Source organism: Callospermophilus lateralis, chromosome 5 (assembly GCF_048772815.1).
Source record: "Callospermophilus lateralis isolate mCalLat2 chromosome 5, mCalLat2.hap1, whole genome shotgun sequence".
Taxonomy (NCBI): domain Eukaryota; kingdom Metazoa; phylum Chordata; class Mammalia; order Rodentia; family Sciuridae; genus Callospermophilus; species Callospermophilus lateralis.
Genome location: NC_135309.1, coordinates 27702893 through 27728170, shown reverse-complemented (window position 1 = coordinate 27728170; position 25278 = coordinate 27702893). Strand labels below are relative to the sequence as shown.

The following is a 25278-nucleotide window of genomic DNA, read 5'->3' as shown; positions in this document are numbered from 1 at the left end:
TAAGTAGATGTTATCTATATGTCTAAAGGAACTAATTTACATGGTGCTATAATGTCCTTTGAAGCAAAAATACTTATAATAATACTATATTAATTGTATTTCACTGTAATGGTGAAGCTCCTGTCCAACAAAACTATGTTCTACAAGATAAACAGGAAAAAACAAATAAAAGTGAATTTCAAGAGCCACAGCTTGTTCAAATAAAGAAAACTGGCTAGCTTCACATTTCTATGCAGTTCATAAAAATACCATCTGTAAACTTCCCATATTTTTCTCTTTATTGTAGGATTACTTGATTTATAAAATTATTAAAGGATAGAAATGTAGTGTAAAGATAACTATTCTATTATTTCTTTTAGACAATAAAAGCAAAGTCAAAACTAGGGAAAAACAAGCAAATAAGGTGGGTAGGTGAAATCAATAAAGTAAAAACAAACAATAAACATAAAAGTGTTTAGAAAATGCAATAAAAATAGAAAGTGTCCTAAAAGTTTTTAGACTAGTTACATTTAAACATTTGTTTTCTCCTAGAAAAACGTTTATTGTTCATTTTTGAAGAAGATAATCTCCAAAATGGGTATAAACACCACTGTTTCTTCTATTTCTTAATACTTAGTATTGACCTACTATAATAGGATATATTTAATGTTGATTTTTTGTAGCATATAAACTGAAGGCTTTGCCACTGTCTAGCAAGAATATTTCTATTTTTTTGTGTACAAAAATTAGCTAAATCTTATTGCTTACTGGTCCTTAAAACATTCTTTAAAACTATGTGGGACTCTTGAACGTGTAAAGTGTATTTTACTGGTATACGTACAAGTCAATCAGAAGTGATACCTGTGCAGACTAAGAATCAGTTCCATGATTTTATTTTTCTAGTTTAGGCTTCTGAACTGCTGACATGTCTGCTATGGGGCAACATAGGCGAAGTTTGAAAACCAGATTCCCCTGCCGTCTAATACCTGCGTCTGAGGGAAGCACGGTGAGCGGGACATCTTTGGTTTCAATTTTTACAGAAGGCTCCAATAAGGATTGCATTTTAATAGGCACTGGTGTCAGGGGAACCTTGGTCAACCTTATCAGCTCAGAAGGTGGAGGTCCCTGAAATTGGATCCGGGCCCCCGGGGGGACAGTGTGGAGAGTCAAAGGGATCCTGAGGTCTTGCTGGTGCGGCCCAAAAGCACTAGACGGCTGGGCTAGGATGACCTCCTTGCTGCCATGGCCCAAGCCATTGGAGGCCGGCTCCACGCCGAGCCTGCAGTCCTCCGAGAGTCTCTCAGGCTCCTCAGTTTTGATGACTCCTTCTCCGACAGCCGTCAGGCTTTTGCCTTCCCTGCTTTTTGCTGCATCCCTCATGACCTCCTCGGCCTCCAGCTTGCCCTTCTTCTCGTCTCCTCGGCGGCTGTCGAGGGCCGACCCGGGGCCTTCCACTTTGGCCGCTCTGCAAGCTCTAGGGCCCGCCTCGACCGCCCTCCGAGGGCCGGTCGACGGGTCCAAGGCGGGTCCCAGCTCCTGCTTCTCCGCCTTGACCTGCAGCGCCCGCGGCTGCACCGGACGCAGCTCGGGCCTGCAGGGGGCGCCCTCGGACGCGGGAGGAGGCGGCAACAGAAGCAGCTCGGACCTCAGCTGCAGCAGCCGCGCCTGCGCGGGCGAGACGGCGGCGCCTTCGTCCTGGGCCTGAGGCAGTAGTGGCCCCGGCGGTAGCAATAACACCTGCTCCGGCTTCACCTGAAGCAGCCGCCGTGCGGTGGACTGGACGCCCGACGCCGGGGCCTCTCCGCACGACGAGGCCACCGTCGCAATGGCGGCCCCGCACGGGGCCGGCGGCGACGGAGGAGGCTCGGCGGCCGCCGCCCGAAAGGCAGTGCCCTCGACCGGCAGCGGGGGCGGAGCGGGGCGCAACCGGCGAGGTGGGGTCGCCCGTGGCAGTTGGCGCGGCTGAGGCGGCGGCTCCGGCCTGGCTCTCTCCATAGGGGGGAGGGGGGCGCCCCGGCCTGGGCCCGGCCGGGATTGTGAGCTCAGCCGTTTGTTGGCGACCTTCCCCCTCCCCCTTTCGGTTAAGACCCTTCCAAGGACTTTGCTACCCAGAACCCTACGCGGTTCAAAATGCAGCCTCCGTCTCAGCCTCGTCCAATCGGAAGCGTCCCACCGCCCCCGGCACACCAATCGCAGGCACGTTCTTCGGCTCCTCCCGCCTTTCGCTCTTGCCTCGTGCAGAAGCCTCGAATCACCTGAGATAGCCGGAGCAGCAGCACGTGTTCCCCATTTTCCCCCTCTGACTCTCCCTCTCTTCCGGAGTTCTCTTCCGGCCGTTGTCCTTAGTTACCCCTCCCCCGCCCGGAGCACCGACAATGGCGTTGCCCTGGAGACGGAGCTGTTCCAAGCTACTGACCTCCAGGGATAAAGCCGGGAGCCTCCTACGTGGGCTGGGAACGAGGCCTTGTGCCTGCGCTTTGCAAGGACGGCGGTGAACATCGACTGGACGTCGGGATCGTCATCGAGGAGGTGTGGGGGGAATTTCCAACTTCTCAGTAACCCTATTTGTTGAAAGCTTGGGGATGACATTCAATTTACTGTGGTTATTGTGTTATGAAACTTTCAATTGCCAGGTCTTCTGGGCCCTATTTCCCGAATACACACCAAAGTCATCCGTTTCTTTGGGGCTTCATCGCTGTTACCCTGTTTTAAGCTTCCACCTTCTTTCACCTAGATCCTTCCATAGTCCTATAAATAGTCTTGCTTTTCACTTTTGTCCCACTACAGCTGCCAAAATCTTTTAAAAATACAAATCTAGTCAGTTGGGCTGGGAATGTGGCTCAAGCGGTAGCGCGCTCGCCTGGAATGTGTGCGGGGCCGGGTTCGATCCTCAGCACCACATACAAAGATGTTGTGCCCGCCGATAACTAAAAATAAATATTAAAATTCTCTCTCTCTCTCTCCTTCACCCTCTTTCTCTCTTAAAAAAAAAATCTAGTCGGTCACATCGTTTCCCTATCTGTAGCTTCTCACTGTCCACGTGATGTAAAGGTCCAAATTCCTTGGCAAAACCTTTTAAGTGTCCAAATGTCTTGGGCTTTACCTCCTATTATTGTTCATCACTCCAGCTCTGTCTGCTTCAGCCATATCCTCCCCTGCCCCCTTATCATTCTTACATACCACTGGTCTTTCTTACATACCCAGGATGCTGTTCCTCCCTTGGTATCTTGGTAGCTCTGAGACTGAAAATCGGTCGAATCTCCTTTATGTACTCATACCTCCATCACTTCCTTTAAAGGGCTTATCACAATTGGTAATTATTTATTTCTTTATGTGACTGTACTGTCTCCCCCACTTGGCTATAAAACTTCCTTAGGGCAGAACTGCTCATCTTTTGTGCAGCATTGAATCCTCAGTGATTACCATTAAGCCTGGAATACAGTAAGCATTCAGTAAATACTCCATGAACAAATGAGAACTTCCTTTATTAAGGTCTTCCTTTTTCAATGGGCACTATTTCAGGTTATTTCTATGTTTATTCCTTCTTTTTTTTTAGGATTGCATTTATATTTCTATTACACATCAAGAAAAAGAAATCTGGCATTAACATTTGCTACATTTCTCAACTAAAAGCTACTTATTTTGCAGTAGATGATTTTTGCAACCATGGTATTTCTCAAAGAAGACCAACTCTAATTCTCTATAGTCCTCTATTGTTAAATATGGTGAACAGAAGTTTTTAACACCTACAGGCAGACAAGGGCAATGGTTTTTTTTGAACATTTTAATCTCAGGAACCCTTTACACCCATATAAACTGTTGAAGATCCCAAATGGTTTTTTTTTTTTTTTTTTTTTTGGTGTGGATTTTATCTGTCAATATTACCATATTATGAAAGGAAAAAAATTAAAGTTAGCAGCTCATTTAAAATATCAATCCTTTACGTGTTAACATAACACATTTTCATGAGGGGAAAAGTCGATTTTTTTCACAGAATAGCATTGTGGATCTAATGTATGGCTTTTAAAAATAGTTGTATTCCCACATCATCTGCATTTGTTTTGTTATGATTCCCATTATAGATCATTTAGGCTTTGGGAAACTTTATTGTACACTCATGAGATAATGAAGAAAAAAATAACAAATATTATCAGAACTATCATTCAAATAGTCAACCTAGCAAACTCTCTGAAAGGGTCGGTCCCTATGGCACTTTGAGAACTACCCGACTAAAGTTTAAATGAAAGAATGGGTTGTGGGCATAAGCAGAGGTTGACAAGAGAGGCAAATAAATCAAGTTACTTTGGATTTTCTGCAATGTTGTAGTTTATATTCCAATCTTAGTTGCTGAAAATAGGTTGACAATATATGCATGGATTGATTTCTGAACTCTATTCTGTTCCTTCCTTCTATATACCTATCTTTATTCCAGTACCACAGTCTTTATTACTGTAGCTTTATGGTAAATTTTGAAATTAGGTTATTTAAGTTCTTGAATTTTTTTTTCAAAATTACATTGGCTTGGGCTGGGGTTGTGGCTCAGCGGTAGAGCGCTCGCCCCGCATGTGGGAGACCCTGGGTTCAATCCTCAGCACCACATAAAATAAATAAATAAGTGAAATAAAGGTATATAAAAAAAAAGATAAGCTTTAAAAAAATTGCATTGGCTTTTCTCAGTCCTTAACATTTAAAATGTAAACATTAGGATTATTTTATCAATTTAGAAAAGTCTGGTATTTAAATAGGAATTGTATTGAATCTATGGATCAATTTTAGGGAAGCTGTCATCTGAAAAATATTGAATTTTCTAATTTGCAAAAGTGGAACCTGTCTTCATTTACTTAGTTCTTTATTTTTTTTAAGAGAGAGAGAAAGAGAATTTTTAATATTTTTTAATTTTTGGTGGACACAAGATCTTTTTTATTTTATTTTTATGTGGTGCTACCGCTTGAGCCACATCCCCAGCCCAAGTTCTTTATTTTATTGACAGTGTTTGGTAATTTTCAGAGTACATTTCCACACTTGCTTTCATTAAATATATTCTTTTATTCTTAATTATTTTGGATGCTCTTACAAATGTAATTATTTTCTTATTTTCATTTCTTATTTATTTTATATTGATTTGGGGGGCGGGTATTGGGGATTGACCTCAGGTACACTTTACCTACTGAGTTACACCCAGCCCTTTTTATTTTTAATTTTGAGACAGGGTCTCATTAAGTTGCTGATGGTCTCACTGAATTGCTGAGGCTGGCCTCAAACTTTGTGATCTTCCTGCCTCAGCCTCCTGAATTTCTGGGATATATTGATTTTTTATTTTTATTTTCTTGCCTTATAGCACTAGATGGAACCTCCAGTCTAATGCTGAACAAAACTGATGAGAGTACACATCCTTGCCTTGTACCCAATTTTAGGGAGAAAACATTCAATCATTCACCTTTAAGCTTGTTGTTTGTTGTAGGTGTATGTAGCTACCTTTCATCAGGTTAAGGAAGTTTCCTTCTATTCCTGCTTCATTGAGAGCTTTATCATGAAGTTTGACTTTATCAAATTCTTTCACATCTACTGATATGATCATATATCTTTCTCCTTTGTTCTAGGGGTCAGCAAAATTTTTTCTAGAAAGCTGTATAGTAAATATTTTTTACTCTGAATTAAGTTATCTGATCTCTGTTGTAACCAATCAACTCTGCATTTGAAGGATGAAAGCAATCATAGACAGTCTATAAATGAATAGGCATGGCAGTATTCTAATAAAACTATACAGAAGGCATGCCTAATTTAGTCTATAAGTCATTCTATTAATAAGTAAATGTATTATATTACTATTCAGATGATAAGCTAATATGAATTCTTCCTGGGAGAGGGGAAATAATCCACTTGATTATAAGTTGTTATGAGTGTAATTCATTTTATATATTACAGAATATGCCTTATTCATACATGCATATAACATAATTCAATCTCATCCTTCAGTACTTTTGCTTTTTCTCCCCTCTTACCTTCCCTATCTGCTTTCTCTATTCACTAAAAGAATTTTAGCATTTATATTTATGAAAGGTACTGTCTAATAGTTTCTTTGGATATTTTTTGTCTAAGGTGTTGGCAGCAGTATAAAATGAACAAGAACATGTCTCCTTCTACTTTCAAAAAGACTTTTTTTGGATTGATCTTGTTAATTCATTAAATATTAATAGAATTTACCAGGCAAGTCATCTAGACCTGGATTTTCCTTTGTAGAAAGAGCTTTTAAATAACTTAATTAAATATTAGTACCTTTACTTGATATAGAACTATTCTGATTTTATATTTCTTCATGAATCCACTTTTATCATTTCTATCTATAAATTTGCCTGTTTCATCTAAATTATCAAATTGCTGATATAATATTCCTTTATAATTCTTTTGCTTTCTGTAGGGTTCAGAATGTTACTGTTTTTATTCCTAATGTTGAAAATTTGTCATCTCTTACTTTATTGGTTATTCTACTAAAATTTTTACTTATTTCAGATATTTTCAAAAATCAATCAACTAAAAAGTTTCATTGGTTTTATGTATTTTTTTGCTGTTTTCTTTTTACTGTTTTCAGCTGTGACTTTCATTATTTCCTTCATTCTGCTTACTTTGGCTCTTTTTTTTTTTAGTTTAAGATAGGAGCTTAGTTATTATGTTTTTAATTAATGATTTTTAAATCTTTCTTTGTAATCTTTTAAAACTGTAGATTTCCCTCTACATACTGCTTTGCCTACATTGTGTTAATTTTTATATGTTGTGATTTTATGCTTATTTAGTGGAAGATATTTTATAATTTCCCTGGTGATTTTTTTCTTTGACCCATCAGTTATTTAGAAACATGTGGTTTAGTTTCTGACTATGTGAGGATTTTCTAGATTTTCTTCTGCTGTTGATTTCTAATTTAATTTCATTGTAATCAGAGAACATTATATTATTTCCATCCTTATGAATGAAATGTGACTTGATTTATGACCTTGCCTATTGTCCACTATGAAGAATGTTTCACTTGTACTTTAAAAGAATATATTCTACTGGTGTTGGATGAATTATTCTACTTGATTGATAGTGTTGCTCAAGTATTCTATACCCTTTCTGACTTACTTTCTGGTCATGTTATCAATTAGTGAGAATGAGAAACATCCTTGGCCCATTTATTGATTGGGTTATTTGGGGTTTTTTTTGTTTTTGTTTTTGTTTTTGTTTTTTTTTTTTGGTGCTTAGCTTTTTGAGTTCTTTATATACCCTTGAGATTAGTGCTCTATCTGATATGTGAGGGGTAAAAATTTGCTCCCAAAATGTAGGCTCTCTATTCACCTCACAGATTGTTTCTTTTGCTGAGAAGAAACTTTTTAGTTTGAGTCCATCCCATTTATTGATTTTTGGCTCTAATTCTTGCACTATAGGAGTCTTATTAAAGAAGTTGGTGCCTAATCCCACATGATAAAGATTAGGGCCTACTTTTTCTTCTAATAGATGCAGAGTCTTTGGTTTAATTCCTAGGTCCTTGATCCACTTTGAGTTGAGTTTTGTACATGCAGAGAGATAGGGGTTTAATTTCATTTTGTTGCATATGGATTTCCAGTTTTCCCAGCACCATTTATTGAAGAGGCTGTCTTTTCTCCAATGCATGTTTTTGGCACTTTTGTCTAATATAAGATAATTATATTTTGTGAGTTAGTCTCTGTGTCCTCTATTTTGTACCATTGGTCTACCAGTCTGTTTTGGTGCCAATACCATGCTGTTTTTGTTACTATTGCTCTGGTATAGTGATGCTACCTGATTCACTCTTCCTGCTAAGGTCTGCTTTAGCTATTCTGGGTCTCTTATTTTTCCAGATGAATTTTATGATTGCTTTTTCTATTTCTATGAGGAATGCCATTGGGATTTTGATTTGATTTGCATTAAATCTGTATAGTGCTTTTGGTAGTATAGTCATTTTGATAACATTAATCCTGCCTATCCAAGAGCAAGGTAGATCTTTCTAATCAATAAATGGGCCAAAGACCTGAACAGACACTTCTCATAAGAGAATATACAATCAATCAACAAGTATATGAAAAATGTTCATCATCTCTAGCAATTAGAGAAATGCAAATCAAAACTACTCTAAGATATCATCTCCAGTCAGAATGGCAGCTATCAAGAATACAAACAATAATAAGTGTTGGCGAGGATGTGGGGAAAAAGGCATACTCATACATTGCTGGTGGGACTGCACATTGGTGCAGCCAATATGGAAAAGTAGTATGGAGATTCCTTGGAAAACTGGGAATGAAACCACCATTTGACCCAGCTATTCCTCTCCTTGGTCTATACCCAAAGGACTTAAAAACAGCATACTACAGGGACACAGCACATCAATGTTTATAGCAGCAGAATTCACAATAGCTTAACTGTGGAATCAAGCTAGATGCCCTTCAGTAGATGAATGAATTTTAAAAATGTGACCTATATACACAATGGAATATTACTCAGCAATAAAAGAAAATAAAATCATGGCATTTGCAGTTAAATGGATGGAGCTGGAGAAGATAATGCTAAGTGAAGTTAGCCAATCCCCCCCACCAAAAAAAAATGCCGAATATTTTCTCTGGTATAAGGTGACTGACTCATAGTGGGGTAGGAGGGGGAGCATGGGAGGAATAGATGAACTCTAGATAGGGCAGAGGGGTAGAAGGAGTAGGGAAGGGGGCAGGGGGTTAGCAATGATGGTGGAATGTGATGGACATCATTATCCAACATACATGTATGAAGACATGAATTGGTGTGAACATGCTTTATATACAAAGATATAAAAAATTTTGTTCTATATGTGTAATAAGAATTGTAGTACATTCCACTGTCAGGTATTTAAAAAATAAAATCAATAAAAATTTTAATAAGAAATACTAAAATAGCCTAATTCCTGAAAAGACTTTTCATTCTGTTAGTTTTTGCTTCAGAAGTACATTTATAATTACTTTAACTTTTTGATGAATTAGCTGTTTAATCATTATGAAATAGTCCTGTTAATCTCTAGTAACATATATTAAAATGCATTTTAACATAGGTTTTCTAAAATTTTCATGGCTACTGTTTGCTTCATACATCATTTCCCATCCTATTGCTTTTAATCTATTGTATGTTAAATATTAACTGTTTCTTTTGCATACATAATATTGTTTTTATAAAGTGAGTATTTTTGCCTATTGGTTGGAGATTTTTAGTCAAGTTAAATATAATGTAATTATTGATAGATTTATGTCTGCCATGCTTTTTTGTTCCTTTGTTTCTTCTATACTGCTTTTTTTTTCTCTTTTGGTTATACAAATTTTTAGTATAGCATTTAAATTCTTCTATTGCTTTTAAAAAGCAATTTTTTCATATTAGTTATATGTGCAGCTTTAATGTATCACAGTTAAATACAGGTTAACAGTCACTTAATTCTTGTCACATATAAATACATTTCACCAGAACTCCATTTTCATCTTCCCCCTTTATGCTATTTTATGTGTGTGTGTGCATGCACACACATATATCTTATAAATTTACAAACCAGATAACATAGTAAAATATTTACTACTTTCAAAAAAATTGTGATTTTTTTAGAGAAATTGAGAGAAAATCTATAGTGCTTTACATTAGCCATATATTAACTATTCCCCCATGCTATTCTTTCTTTCATGAATATCCAACTTATTATCCAGCATCAATATCTGGTTTTTCTTGGAATACAGGTCTGCTAGCAACAAAATCTGTTTTTGTTTATCTGCAAATACCTTTATTTCACCTTCAAACTTCTTTATCTTTTCTTTCTCTTTTTCTTTCTTTCTATTTTTTTAAGTGGAACTGAGGGGTGTTCTACCACTGACTTAAATCCCTAGCCCTTTTTATTTTTTGAGGCAGGGTCTTGCTAAGTGGCCCATGCTGATCTTGAACCTGTGATCCTCCTGAGTAGCTGTATTTACAGACATATGCTACTACACCTGGCCATCTTTACAGGGCTAGTTTTTGGGAGGTGGGGGAGGCAAGATGGCAGGTTAGAGAAAGGCAACATTTCTCCTAGCTTGGCTACCTAGAACTCAAGCAGTGGGAATACTGCTTCTTTCTGAGGCTTAGAGTGAAAAATTCTGAGACTGCTGTAGTCAAATCACAGACAGTTAGACTCATTAAAGTGATCTTAAAAAAATAAAAATTAAAAAAAAAAACCCACAGCCCTGTGTTTATTAGTTCCATCCAGGAACCATCTTGGGACTGCAGGGGAGCCAGAAGAAACTGAGTTTGCAGCCAGATGGTAGGCCTGAAGGAGCCTAGCAAGGAGTGGGCTGGACTTAGCAAATCCGTGGAAATTCAAAAACTGGGAGCATTTCACCCAGGGGAACACAGGCCACCTGGGCCCCCCAGACATGGCCAGCCACTTCACTACCCTTCTACAACCAATGTTGCTCAGCATGCTACTTTGCTACCAGGCCCATCCAACCCAGCCAGCTGCTTTGACACCTGGCAGGCAGCATGGCCCACCTGCACTAATCTCTAAAGAAGCAAAGTTGGGAAGTCTTAAACCCCAACCTTCAACTTAGTGAATAACACAATAAAGAAGGAAGGACTATAAGTCTGTACTTTTCGACCCCCTCCAAGAGTCAGAACAAATCTTTTATAGATCACAAGTAAAACATATCAAATCATTAATCAAAAGTGATTGTTACTATGATTTAATTCCATAAACAAACGTCATGAGATCTACAAGTCATAAGCAGAAGGGGAAGTGGGTCAAAATGACCCTGGTTGAGTACACTTTAAAGAATAGTAACTAATATTTAAACAAACACTAATTCTATGTAGCTAGGGTATATTGACCAAGAAAAATGGGAACAAAAGAGAAAACAATCTTACATTATATGAAACTTGCCATTTTGTGTTGCCAAACATGCCTTGCTAAGCAACTACTGATAAGTACAGAGGTGAGGTGTTACCATGGGAGAAGCTTTTTCTACAGTCAGAGAGTCTCAAAGCAAAATGGAGTCTGTTTGGTCATTGCCCATATAGCCTGGCCCATAATACAATAAACACTAGATAGCAAAATAGGAACTAAGGACCTAGTCTACTGCTATATATTTTTTGTGTAAGTTGTCGCTATCATTGGACTCCCCCTCCTAATCTGTGAGGTACTAGTAATATTGAGGGACACTATAAAGTCAAAGGTAGAAACTCTATACAGCATCAGATCCATCCAGATAGATGGATAGAAACACAAACACAATGAAAAAGCAAGGGAACAAAGTCATTCCACACAACACAAAATACTGCAACAATATACTCCCTTGACACCACAGTGGAGGAAATGTCAGATGGAATTCAGAAAGTTCATGGTTAAACTGATCTGTGAGGTAAAAGATAACATAAGAAGTGAAATCAAAGAGAAATCAAATAGAAGATGTGAAATATCATTACAATAAGAAGATAAGGATCCTGAAGAAGAATCACTTGGAAATTCTCAAAATGTAGAAATCAATGAACCAAATTAAAAATTCCCTGGAAAGTATAACCAGCAGACTAGACCACTTGAAAGACGGTTTCAGGCAATGAAGACAAAATATATGATCTTGAACATAAATTGGGCATGGAGAAAAGATGTTAAGATACGTGATATCATGAAAAGACCAACCATAAAATTTATTGGGTTGGATTAAGGCTCAGAGATACAAACCAAAGGAATGCACAATCTTTTCAATGAAATAATACAAGAAAGTTTTCCAAACCTTAAGAATAAAATGAAAAATACAGAAGGCTTATAGTACCCCAGACATGCAAAATTACAACAAACCCACACCAAGGCACATTATTATGAACATGCCTAACATCCAAAATAAGGATAGAATTTTAAAGACTGCCAGAAAAAAGTGACAGGTCACAGAGGGAAACCAATCCAGATCATGGCTGATTTCTCAACACAGACCTTCAAAGGTTAGGAGGGCTTGAAATAATGTATACCAAGCTCCAAAAGAAAATGGATGCCAGACAAAAATACTATACCTAGCCATATAAAGCTTCAGAATTGATGATGAAATAAAAACCTTCCATAATAAAAGTGAAACAAATTCACAACTAGAAAGCCGGCATTACAAAACATTGAATAAATTATTTCATGAAGAAGAAATGAAAAATGAAAGAGAAAACCAGCAAAGAGAGGAACTACACTAGAAGAATAATCAAAGGAAAAACAAATTCAAATTAAAAACCAAAAATAAATCAAAATGATAATATTGAATGTGAATGGCCTAAACTCATCAATCAAAATACATAGATTGGCAGATTGGATTAAAAAATGAGATCCACCAATATGCTGTCTCCAAGAGACTGACCTCATAAGCAAAGACATCCACAAGATTGAAGATAAAAGGAGGGGAAAAACATATCATTCACATGGATCTTGTAAATTAGCAGGAGTATTTATCCTCACATCAGATAAAGTGGACTTCAAACCAAAGTTAATCACAAGGGACCAAGAAGGTCATTTCATAGTGTTTATACAATAACAAGGCATAACAATCATAAATATTTATGCCCCAAACAGTTAAACACCTATGTATATCAAATAAACCGTTCTCAATTTCAAGAATCAAATAGACCACAATACAATAATACTGGGTGACTTTAACATGTCTCTCATCACTGAAGAAGCTATAGAATTAATACAATAATTTACACTTAACAGATGTTGTGGTTGATGAGAGGTGTCCCCCTAAAGCTCATGTGTGAGACAATGCAAGAAGGTTCAAAGGAGAAATGATTGGGTTGTGACAGTCTTGACCCAATCAGTAAATTAATCCCCTGGTAGGGATTAACTGAGTGGTAACTGAAGTGGTAGGGTGTGGCTGGAGGTGGGAATTGGAGGCATGGCTATGGGGTATATATATTTTCTATCTGGAGAGTGGAGTCTCCTCTGCCTCTTGATTATGATATGAGCTGCTTCCCTCTGCCAAACTCTCCTGCTCTGATGTTCAGACTCACTTTGAGCCCCAAGGAATGGAACCAGCCTTCTGTAGACTAAGATCTCTGAAACTGTGAGCCCTTAAATAAACCTTTCCGACTTTACAGTTGTTCTGGTCAAGTCTTTTAGTCACAGCAGTGAAAAAGCTGACTAAAAAAAACAGACATATATAGAATAATTCATCCATCAGTGACTGAATACACTTTTTTCCAGCAGCACATGGATCCTTCTCTAAAATAACTATCTTAGGCAACAAAGCAATCAAAGCAACTCTTAGCAAATAAATAAAAAATAGAGATAATACCTTCCTTTCTATCAAATCATAATGAAATGAAATTAGAAATCAATGATAAAATATGCCACAGTCTGGCTGGGCACAATTCAGGAGCCACTTGTCAAAAGAAATGAACTTTATTTTTAGAATACACACACCAAACCACACAGCTCCTCAGGAAAAACCTTCAGAGCCCAACTGCCACCACCGGCTTCCCACAAGCCTCTCAACCTCCCCCACTCCTCCTGCTCTTGAGGCTGATTGGCTGGGTCGTGTGGGCAGAGCCAAAAAAAGTCCCCCAATGAGCAGCTCCGTGGTCTGAAAGGGCGGGGAAACGGCCCAATGAGCATCACCGCAGAGGAGCCAATCAGTTGGTAGCTAAAAGTTTGCTGGGGCCACTGTGAGCCAATCATCAGCTGGCAGTTGGAAGTTTGCTGGCAGCTGGAAGTTTGCTGGCAGCTGGAAGTTTAGAAGCTACTCTAACATCTGGAGATTAAAGAATTTGCTATTGAATGAGCAATGGATAGTAAAAAGAAATCAGGAACGAAATAAAAATATTTAGAGGTAAATGAGAGTAGCAACACAACTTCTCAAAATCAATGGGATACTATGAAATTAGTTCTAAGAGGAAAGTTTATTACATTGAGTGCATTCTTTAAAAGAATAGAAAGTCACCAAATAAATAAACTACATATCAAAGCCCTATAAAAAGAACAAATCAACACCAAAAGAAGAAGACAGGAAATAGTTAAAATCTAAGCCAAAATAAAAAAAAAATTGATACCAAAAAAAAAATTCAAAAAGTTTGTTCTTTGAAAACTTCAATAAAATCAATGAACCCTTAGCCAAGCTAACAAAGAAAAAGAGAAAAACTCAAATCACTAAAATTCATGATGGAAAAGGAAATATCACCATGGATACTACAGAAATAAAGATGATAATCAGAAACTACTTTGAAAATCTATACTCCAGTAAAACAAAATCATAAATACCTAACAAACTTCTAGAGACATATGACCTACCCAAACTGAATCAGGAGGACATAGAAAATTTAAACAGACGGATTTCAAGCAATGAAATTAAAGACACCATCAAAAGCTTACCAACAAAGAAAAGCCCAGGACCAAATAGATTATCAGCCAAGTTCTACAAAACCTTCCAACAAGAACTTACACCAACACTCCTCAAATTATTCCATGAAATAGAAAAGGAGGAAACCCTTCCAAACTCATTCTATGATATCACCCTGATATCAAAACCAGACAAAGACATACCAAGGAGAGAAAACTTCAGACCAATATCCCTGATGAACATAAATGCAACAATTCTTAGTGAAAAATTGGCAAATTGTATACAAAAAGTATTATATAGTACACCATGATCAAGTGAGGTTCATTTCATGGATGCAATGTTGGTTCAACATATGGAAATCAATAAATGTAATTCATCACATCTATAGATGTAAAGACAAGAACCACACAATTATCTCATTAGATGCAGAAAGAGCATTTGACAAAATTCATCATCCCTTCATGACTGAAACAAAAGAAAACTAGGAATATTAGGAACATATTTCAACATTCTAAAAGCTATATATGCTAAACCCAAGGCCAACATTATTTTAAATGGAGAAAAATTGAAAATATTCTCTCTAAAAACTGCAATAAGTCAAGAATGCCCTCTTTCACCACTCCTATTCAACATAGTCCTTATAACCCTATCCAGAGCAATTAGACAAAGAAAGGGATACACATAGGAAAAAAAGAGCTCAAACTATCCCAATTTGCTGATGACATGATTCTATATTTAGAAGACCCAAAAACTGTTCCAGAAAGCATCTAGAACTCATAAACAAATTCAGCAAAGTAGCAGGAGGTAAAATTAACATCCATAAATCAATTTCATTCCTGTACACCAATGATGCATTAGCTGAAAGAGAAATCAGGAAAACTATCCCATTAACAATAGCCTCAAATAAATAAATAAATAAATAAATACTTGGGAACCAATCTAACAAAAGAGGTGAAAGATATCTACAATGAAAACTATAGAACACTAAAGAAAGAAATGGAAGAAGATATTTTCTATCTGGAGAGTGGAGTCTCTCTCTGCTTCCTGATTATGATATAAGCTGCTTCCCTCTGCCACACTCTCCTGTTCTGATGTTCCAGTCTCACCTTGAGCTCTGATGTTCAGACCTTGAGAAAGTGGAAAGATCTCCCATGTTCTTGAATAGGCAGAAATAATATTGTCAAAATAGCCATACTACCAAAAGCACTATTTAGATTTAATGCAATTCCTATTAAAATTCCAATGATATTCTTCATAGAAAAAGCAGTTGTGAAATTCATTTGGAAGCCCAGAATAGTCAAAACAATTCTTAGTGAGAAAAGGGAAGTAGGAGGCATCAAATATCAGACCTTAAATTATACTACAGAGCTACAGTAACAAAAACAACATAGTATTGGCACAAAAAGATAAGACCAATGGAACAGAATAGAAGATATAGAGACATAACCACATAAATAGAGTTATCTCATACTAGTCAAAGTGCCATAAACCTGCATTGGAGAAAAGAAGCCTCTTCAACAAATGGTGCTGGGAAAATTGGAAATCCATTTGTAGTAGATTCAAATTGAACACTTACCTCTCACCCTGCAAAAAACTCAACTCAATGTGGATCAAGGACCTAGGCATTAGACCAGAGACCCCATGCCTACTAGAAGAAAAAGTAGGCCCTACTCTCCATCATGTTTGCTCAAGAACCAACTTCCTTTACAAGACTCCTAAAGCACAAGGAGTAAAATCAAGAATCAATAATAGGTAAGAATCAATAAATGGGATAGTATCAAACTAAAAAGTTTCTTCACAGCACAATAACATGAAAAGAGAGCCCACAGAATGGGAGAAAATCTTTGCCACCTGCACCTCAGATAGAGCATTAATCCCCAGGATATAAAAAGAACTCAAAAAAACTTAACACCACAAAAACAAATAACCCAATCAATAAGTGGGCAAAGGAACTCTGAACAGGCACTTTACAGAAGAAAAGCAAATGGTCTAGAAATGTCCGAAAAAATATTCAACATCTCTAGCAATCAGAGAAATACAAATTAAAACTACACTGAGATATTCTATCTCACTCAGAATGGCAATTATCAAGAATACAAGTAATAATAAATGTGAGGATGTGGGAGAAAAGATTCACTCATCTATTCCTGGTAAGACTGCAAATTGGTACAACTACTATGAAAAGCAGTATGGCAATTCTTTTGAAAATTTGGAATGGAGCCACTATTTAAACCAGTTATTCCACTCCTCAGTTTATACCCAAAGGACTTCAAATCAGCATAATATAGTGATGCAGCCACACCAATGTTTATAGTAGCTCAACTCACAATAGCTAAGCTATGGAACCAACCTAGGTACCCTTCAACAGATGAATGGATAAAGAAAATGTGATACGTATACCAAATGGAATATTACTCAGCCATAAAGAAGAATGAAATCATGGCATTTGCCAGTAAATGGATGGAGCTTTAGAATATCATGCTAAGTAAAATAAGCCAATCCCAAAAAACCAAAGGCCAAATATTCTGATATGCAGATGCTAATTCACAATAAGGGGGAGTGGGTAAAGAATAAAGGAAGGGAGGGGGGATGGGAATGGATAGTAGAATGAAACGGACAAAAACCTTCTTCCGTTCACGTATGAATACATGACCAGTGTAACTCCACATCACATACAACCACAAAAATGGGAAGTTATACTCCATGTGTGTATGATATGTCAAAATACATTCTGCTGCCATGTATAACTAAGAATAAAAAAGGGAGATGAAGAGAGAGGGGATGGGAATAGAAAAGATAGTAGAATGAATTGGACATAACTTTCCTATGTTCATATATGAATACGTGTCCAGTGTACTCCACATTTTGTACAACCACAAGACTGGGATCCTAATTGGAATGGGTTGTATTCCATGTATGTAAAATATGTCAAAATACACTCTACTGTCATGTACACCTAAAAACAACAAATACAATAAATAATTTCTTCAGTTAAAAAAAAAGAAAAAGACTTTATGATGGAATAAATTTGGGACTAGAGTAACAATCAAAGTACCTTGTTAACCTGCTTGAGGGCTGTATTTTGAGGATGTCATGATAGAGACTATGATTGTATATATCTAGATCAAAATATTCACATAGCCTTATTATTATGCCTTCAAATAGTTTTCAAATACTAAGCTATTAAATAAACAAACAAATAAATAAATAGTTTACTGGATATAGAATTCATGGTTGAACATGTTTTCTTTTTTCTTTTGGCATCTTGAATGTGTCATTCACCACACTCTTTGTTTCTGAGAAGTCAGCTTGTAATCATATTTTTGGATCAGTTATTTTTTCTCTTACAGCATTCAGAACTTTGTTTGGGCTTTCATCAATTTGATTCTGATATGTCTAGTGGCTCTCTTTATGTTCATCTACTTGGAGTTTTTGAAATTTTTGAATACATGTTTCATTTTTCTTTTCCCTCCCTCTCTCCCTCCCTCCCTTCCTCCTTCCTTCCTTTTAATTTGGAATGTTTTCAGCCATTATTTCTTCAAATACTTTTCACCCATTCTCTTTCTCCTCTCCTTCTTGGACTCTCATTTACATGTGTTGAAAATTTCTTGTAAGTTTCTGATGCTCTGTCATTTTTCTTCAATTCTTTTTACTTCTGTTCTTTGAATTGGATACTTTTTATTGATCTAAATCTTGCTGATCTTTCTATCTCAGTTCTGCCATTGAGCTTATCCAGTGAAATTTTTATTTCAACTCTAAAATTCTAACCTTTAATATTTCTATGTTTAATGCTTATTATTTTATTATTAGCTTATTTAATTCTTCAAACATATTTATAATAATTTCCTTAAAAGTTTTTATTTTCTACGTTCAAACTCTGAGCCCCATACAAAATAAGTTTCAATTCATAGAAAGTCATCTTTTGATTTCATGAGTCAATAGATTTTTTTCCTCACTTTTATCATCTCTCAAGGAAAGTTATCAATAATAATTGTCAACATAAATATGAATTTCAGGAGTTGGTTACTTGATGTTACAAGGTCTTGCAAGAGATGGTGCCGCAGTCTCTGGCTGGGCACAAATCACGAGTCTCCACACAGCTTGTAGATTCAAACAGCAATTCTTTATTCCTGAACTCACACCGGCCGTCTACAAACACGCTCTGGGGGAATCCACGTTCTCTGCCCAAATCCACTCTCTCCCAAATCCACTACTCTGCCAAAATCCCCTCCGCATGGGCTTCTGTCTCCCAAAATATACTGTCTGACCCTAAGCACTCAAGAGGAACTCAGCAGCAGGATACGCCCTATTCTAAAGGGGGAACACCCTAATCTCCTATTATGCTAAACTGCCCTATTCTAAAGGGGGAACACCCTAATCTCCTATTATGCTAAACTGCCCTATTCTAAAGGGGGAACACCCTAAACACTGATCCTGCCCTGGTCCTTGAGCAAGGTCACCTTTCAGAAGTCCTTCCACTAGACAGCATGGGAGTAAGCTGGCAAGGAATTTGTCATACCTACTTGGCTGATGGCTCCCAGCAAGATGGTACTTATTTAATGATGGAACTATACCTTCAATGATTATTTCCATCAGGATTTCTTGTAATAAGTTAAAAATCCATGCTTAGAAACTCAGTAGGACCTTATTTGGAAATAGGCCTTTGGAGATGTAATTAGTTAAGAATTCAGGTGAGATCATATTGGACTAAATCCATTGACTGGGAGTCCTTATCAAAAAAGAAAATAGATAGAAGACAAGGCCAACATGGAGGCAGAGCTAAGTGTTCTGCATCTATAAGCTGTAGAATTTCAAGGATTGCTAGGAGCCACCAGAAGTTAGGAAAGAGACATTTAATAGATTTTTTTTCCTGTCAGAGCTTCTAGAAGAAACCCATCTGCTATACCTTGATTTCAAAATACTGGTCTCCAGAATTGTGAGAGGGTAAATTTCTGTTGTTTTAGGCCACCCAGTTTGTGGTAGTGTTTTAGTCATGGTTTTCTTCACTGTGACCAAAAGACCCAACCAGAAAATTTTAAAGGAGGAAGGTTTATGTTGGTCGATGATTTCAGAGGTCTCAGTCTGTAGATAGCGACTTTACTGCTCTGGGCCCAAGATGAAGCAGAACTTCATGACAGAAGAGCACAGCAGAGAAAAGCAGATTGGGACGTGGCCACCAGGAAGCAGTGAGAGCCAACTCCACTCACCAGGAACAAAATATAGTCCCAAAGTCACGCCTCCAGTGGCCTACTTCCTCCATTTACACCCTACCTGCCTACAGTTACCACACAGTTAATCCATATCAGTGGGTTAATTCACTGATTAGGTTAAAAATCACATAATCTAATTTCACTTCTGAAAATTCTTGCATTGACTCACACATGTCCCCTAAAAAAGGGGACATCTCATATCTAAACTATAACAGGCATTTTGTTATAGTATCCCCAAAAACAAATACATTCCTTTTGTTACAACAACATGAGCCCTAACCTCTTGTCCTGTATTTGGAGATAGGTCTGTGAAGTAAGTAATTAATGTTAAAATGAGGCCTAAGGTTGTGACCATCTGTTAATTTGTCTCTGATATCCTCTGTTGAATAGAAATTCTTAATGTTATCAAATCCATCATTTTTTTCACCTTATACTTTGTGCGTTTAGGATCTTGTTTAAGAAATCTTTTCCCACCCCAATTTCTCAAAAACATTCTGTTAGTTCTTTAGTCTTACCTTTTATATTTTGGTCATTAATCCATGTGGTATTTTCCTTAATATATGACATAAAATAGGGACCTAAGCTCATTTTACACAATGTTGTTATTCTAATACCGTCTAACAACCATATTTTCTTTGTTACTTTAACTTGTCTCTAGGATATATTATGTAACCCTATGAAGAGGTCACATGAGTAGATGACCTAGCAACAGCTATGAATCATATTGGAAGCAGATCATCTAGCCCCCATTAAGCTTTGAGGTCACTGAAATATACTAGATGACATCTTAATTACAATTTCATGAGAGATCCTGGGCCAAAAACATCCAGTTAAGATACCCTTGAATTCCTGAAAATTTGTGAGACAATGAAAGTTTATTGTTGTTTTAAGCCACTAAGTTTGGGGGTAATTTGTTATACAGGAAGGGAAAACTAATAGTGTTCATACTGAATAAAGAGCAAGTGAAATTCTTTGATCTCTGTTTCTACCTTGTTGGTATAAAAATAGTTCTAGCTTTTTAGTTTTGGCATTCCCTAAAATAAGAAAGTAAGATGATTAATAAAGGGAAAAGATGAAAAGAGAAGGAAAGATATCTGGAAAAGGAACAAATATATAAAGGCACCTTACAAAGGAGCTAATGTGTCCTTTGTTATGTTTTTATTAAGGGCATTTGACCAAATGGTAAAAATACAATTCTTGCATTTCTATTACCTTGAACCTTCTACCACATATAATCACTGATGGCCAAAGCAAGAAAGCTAGGCATGAAATGGCTCTAAACTGACTGGAAGCATGGGTCATAGGAAGAAATGAGGGATATTTGGAAAACACTATAAATGTTTATACTGTTTAAGTGGAGTTTATACTAATACTCCTTTTTAGTGTAAATTTTTTACATATTGATGGACCTTTATTTTATTAATTTATTTTATGTGGTGCTGAGAATGGAACCTAGCATGTGTGAGGCACATGTTAGGCAAGTACTCTACCACTGAGCCACAACCCCAGCCCCCTATACCAAGTACTCTTGAAGGAACACTCACTCTTTATGCTCTGAGATATTTTCTTTGTCTGATAAGCTCCTACGTACCTTCAAGACACCAGCTTAAACATCTCATTCTCTAAAGGAACAACTCTTGTTCTCCTAGATAAAGTAAAATATTTCTTTGTCTGTGCATTCACAGCACTTTCTATATGCCTCTATTTTGGCACTCGCTGGAAGAAACATATGGCAAACACTACTGTTAGGAATGGCCTGCTCCCTATCTAAGCCCTGCTTTATCCTTGCTAAGAGAACCTGCTTTTGTTTAGAAGACACTGTGCCAACTTCTGATCCTTTTTGTCAAAGATTGGTGTAGAGGCAGACACGAGATCCACGTTCTCTCTATTGAGAGCAACCAGGCACTGTGGCTCACACCTTTAATCACACCTATGACAGATAGACTGAGGCAGGGGGATCCACAAGTTCAAGATCAATTTAGCAAAACCCTAAGCAACTTAGCAAGACCCTGTTTCAAAATAAAAAAAAATAAAAAGGGCTGGGTGTGTAGCTCAGTAGTAAAGTGCCTCCCAGTACCAAGCGGGGTGGGCAGATAGAAAAGGAAAGTTCTTTTTGGTTCATCTTCTTTCTTTCTGTTTTAGATGCTATAGCATAAGGACATGATGTCTAGTACCACAATAGCCATTTTGTGAAGGTGACCAGCTGTCTCTCGGCTATGCTGTGGATAGTGAAGCAGAATTACAAGTGTTCCAATCCTTAATGAGTCACTGAGTCACTAAGTACCAAACTTACCTATATCATGTCAGTAAATTTTGATATTGCTTAATTGTTTAAGCTTTTGTTAGTGAAGTTCCCATTTATTCATAGCCAAAAGCATCCAAATTTAAGCTGGGCATGATGGCACATGCCTATAATCCCATGACTCAGGAGCCTGAGGCAGGAGGAGCACAAATTCCAGGCCCACCTGAGCAACTTTGCAAGACTCTGTATCAAAGAGAGAGAGAGAGAGAGAGAGAGAGAGAGAGAGAGAGAGAGAGAGAGAGAGAAAGAAAGTGATGTCACGCAGCATACTGTGCTCAATCCCCAGTACCAAAAAATAAAAGTAAAAATAAACCCCAAAGCATCCAAATTTACAGAAAAATGAATGAAAACCAACATTATTAAGATGCTTATATCATGCTTTAATTTTTGGTTAATATGTTTGGCTCCTTAAATTGTTAAGGAAGGAATTTGTCTTAATTCTTAGCACCTGCTGTGATCTCTGATTTAAACTGGTTGCTTATGAAGAGTTTGTGTAATTAATAAGCAAATGAATCCATTGATCAACATGATGATATTGGGAGGCAGTATAGAAAAACTGGTTAATAACATGAGCGTTTACATTATACCCTGGCTACACCACTATGTGATCTTAGATAAGTCACTTGTCTTTAAAACTCCTTCCTCAGTTGTAAAATAAGGCTAATAACTGTTTATACTTAAAATAACTATATGAGGGTATTAAATAGTGTATGTATGTAAAGGGCTGATCACAGAATTTGGTACCTAATCAACACTCAGAATGTTGGTCATTATTATGGAGAAGAATAGAGAATAGCCCAACAATAATTCCAAATTTTCAGTCTTGGTCAGTGGGGAAGACCAAAGGAAAGCTGATCAAAATTCAGTGTGGAAATAGAAAAGATGATGTTCACCATCAAATATATGTAAAACAAAGCCTAAGTATAATTATAAAGATACTCTGGTTATGTTTATGTAAATTTCTTATATAAAGAACTTAAGTTCTGATTTACATTGCAATTACTTATCCTGAAATGCTATAATTACAGAATTGTACTTTACAAATAAAGTAACTTTAAAAGAAGAATTACATTCAGATTGTATCTTCAATGAGTCAATTCCAAGTGGGTAGGAGTTGCTGATACTTTGCCTAGGAATGTGTTCTCAAGTAGTGATATTCAAAAGTGGTGATATTCATGGAGAAAAAAGATTTCCTTACATGGTGTAAATTCATGCAGTGTCAATGACGTGATGTAGTTCAGCCTCTGAAATCTTTTGAATTCTCTTCCCAATTTAATGTTTCTTCAGTGACTACTCTAAATCAGAGGAAGCCTGTGCCAGAAATATTTAAAGGGAAATTCTATGTATCTACTTTATCCACCCCCCAACTAGCCAGAAAGAAAATCAAGGAAGAGAAAGGGGGTATGGAGATAGGAATGAAAGTAGAATGAATAGGACATTATTATCTATGAGCACATATGATTACACAACCAATATAATTCTACATCATGCACAACCAGAAGAATGAGAAGTTATACTCCAATTAGTTATGATTATCAAAATGCATCCTACTGTCATATATAATTAGAACAAATTCAAAAACAATTTTAAGAAGAAAAAATCAAGGAAGGGTTGCCTTTACCATACATATTTTTCCCCATTGCTAGAATAAAAGATCTTATTGAACTCAGATAAGGAAGTAGTTCTTCCCAAGCAAATTACAAATTGCTTATTGGATTTTCTTCTGTCTTTAATATTCATTGCATGGAAATGACTAACAATATAAGCCAAGTAGAAGGTCAGTTCACATTTCCTGACTCCATTTTTAGATGGCCATGAAGATTTCAAATTTATTTATTCAACAAACCAGCACAGTCACAGGAAAAAATTTAATTGGAAATATAACTGCCTATGTCAAACCAGCTACCTCGTTATGGTTCATTCATGGTCAAATTATTACAGCACACTCAGTATGCAGGTCTGTAAATAACTCCTAGCTATGTTGTGGAATTCATTCTTCATTAAACACGACTCTGCCTCTCTATCAATAATAATCTTTATATTACTTCACAAAGATATCTTAATGCCATGCCTTTTCTAACAAACATTAAAGCTGAAGTTTAAGACCTTAATACATTTTATGAACAATAAACTCTTTGGCTTTTAAAAAAAATAAATGTCTTCCTTTTAATTAGTATGCATATTTGAAATATCAAAATAGATTCTCAGTTGGCCTAGACACCTACAGGTTTCCTTCACTCTCATTTAATTTTCATGTCTCAGCCAGAGTAATATTCCTAAAACACCATTAGCTACATCAAGGCTGAAGTCCTTAACTAATACTTAATATCTGCAAGTCTGATTTTGTCTCTTATGTTTTCTTCCTACTTCCTACTTTACATTTCTTTTTGAGTCTTCATATGTCCCTTAATCCACTTATATATATATATATCATACTCCTGAATTTACCTGAAATGTCATTGTATTCTCATTTTAAGTTCATCTTATCTGTATAAATTGCTTTTGATCCCACTCAAACCTGATTAACTGGATATTGTGATTTTTTTACTATTCTGAAGCATGGCAAAGACCCAAAGTTGAGAAAATAAGATATGAAGTATCCTACTTTTAAGTTCAAAGAGTCCCTAAAAAGGCACTGATGATTTAGAGACAAATATCTCTTTGAAGGAAATGCTGAAAAAAGCAATCTGGCCAATATTCTTTAAGGGAATGGCTAAATTGCAGGAAAGGAGAACATGAAAGGAAAATAAACTTATTTTTTATTGATTTCTTATTTTTTCCCCAATGAATTGAGACTTCCAAAACAACAGCTACATATACAACTGAGGAATTCATTGTCTCATTCAAAAATATTGATTGCTTCTCACATGACTAGAACTGTTCTAGACCTGGGGAATACAGCTTTGAAAAACATTAAGCAAAGTCCCTGCCCTCCAAGAACATATGGGAATTCAAGGGTAGCATTGGATCCTACCATTGTGATCAAACATGTCATCAGAAATCATTTTTCCATCTCTCAGATTTCCTTTCATTTGTATAAGCCTAATTCTTGAAAGCAATGTGGACACCCATGGGAAGAGAATGTGGGAAGAGAATCTTTCTAGAAAAGTGTCAGGCTATCTCTTTGACCTGGCTTAGGTCAGAAACATTTATGAACCTGATGGCCAGTTCTCAAACATTGAGCAGGCCATCACAAATAATTGTGCAAATTGTCCATTGCAAAGATGACAGATGGGCTAAAATCTAGTGTGGGCCATACTTACTAAGCCTCTGTTCTGGTACAGGACTGAGTCTGCCTGGGAAAGGGAGCCTTTTTTTCTACTTCACACTGATGCTATAGTGTTTTGGCTATGTGCTCGACCTAGAACAAAGGTGAGATGAAATTATCCCCACCTAAACCCCAAGGTCTGAGGGTGGGGAAAGAACAGTTGGGATGTTGTGTCCTGAAGTTAGAAAA

The 25278-nt window shown here is 36.9% G+C and overlaps 1 protein-coding gene across 2 annotated transcripts in view; it reads right to left on the bottom strand.

Moving 5' to 3' along the window:
• Nucleotides 1–1974, bottom strand: part of Sox30 (SRY-box transcription factor 30) — a 36487-nt gene extending 34513 nt beyond the window's left edge. For both annotated transcript variants that reach the window (XM_076855723.1, XM_076855724.1), the window contains exon 1: nt 966–1974. In XM_076855723.1, the coding sequence (XP_076711838.1) occupies nt 966–1974 (1009 nt within the window). The remainder of the gene's footprint in view (nt 1–965) is intronic.
• Between the last annotated feature and the right edge of the window lie 23304 nt (nt 1975–25278).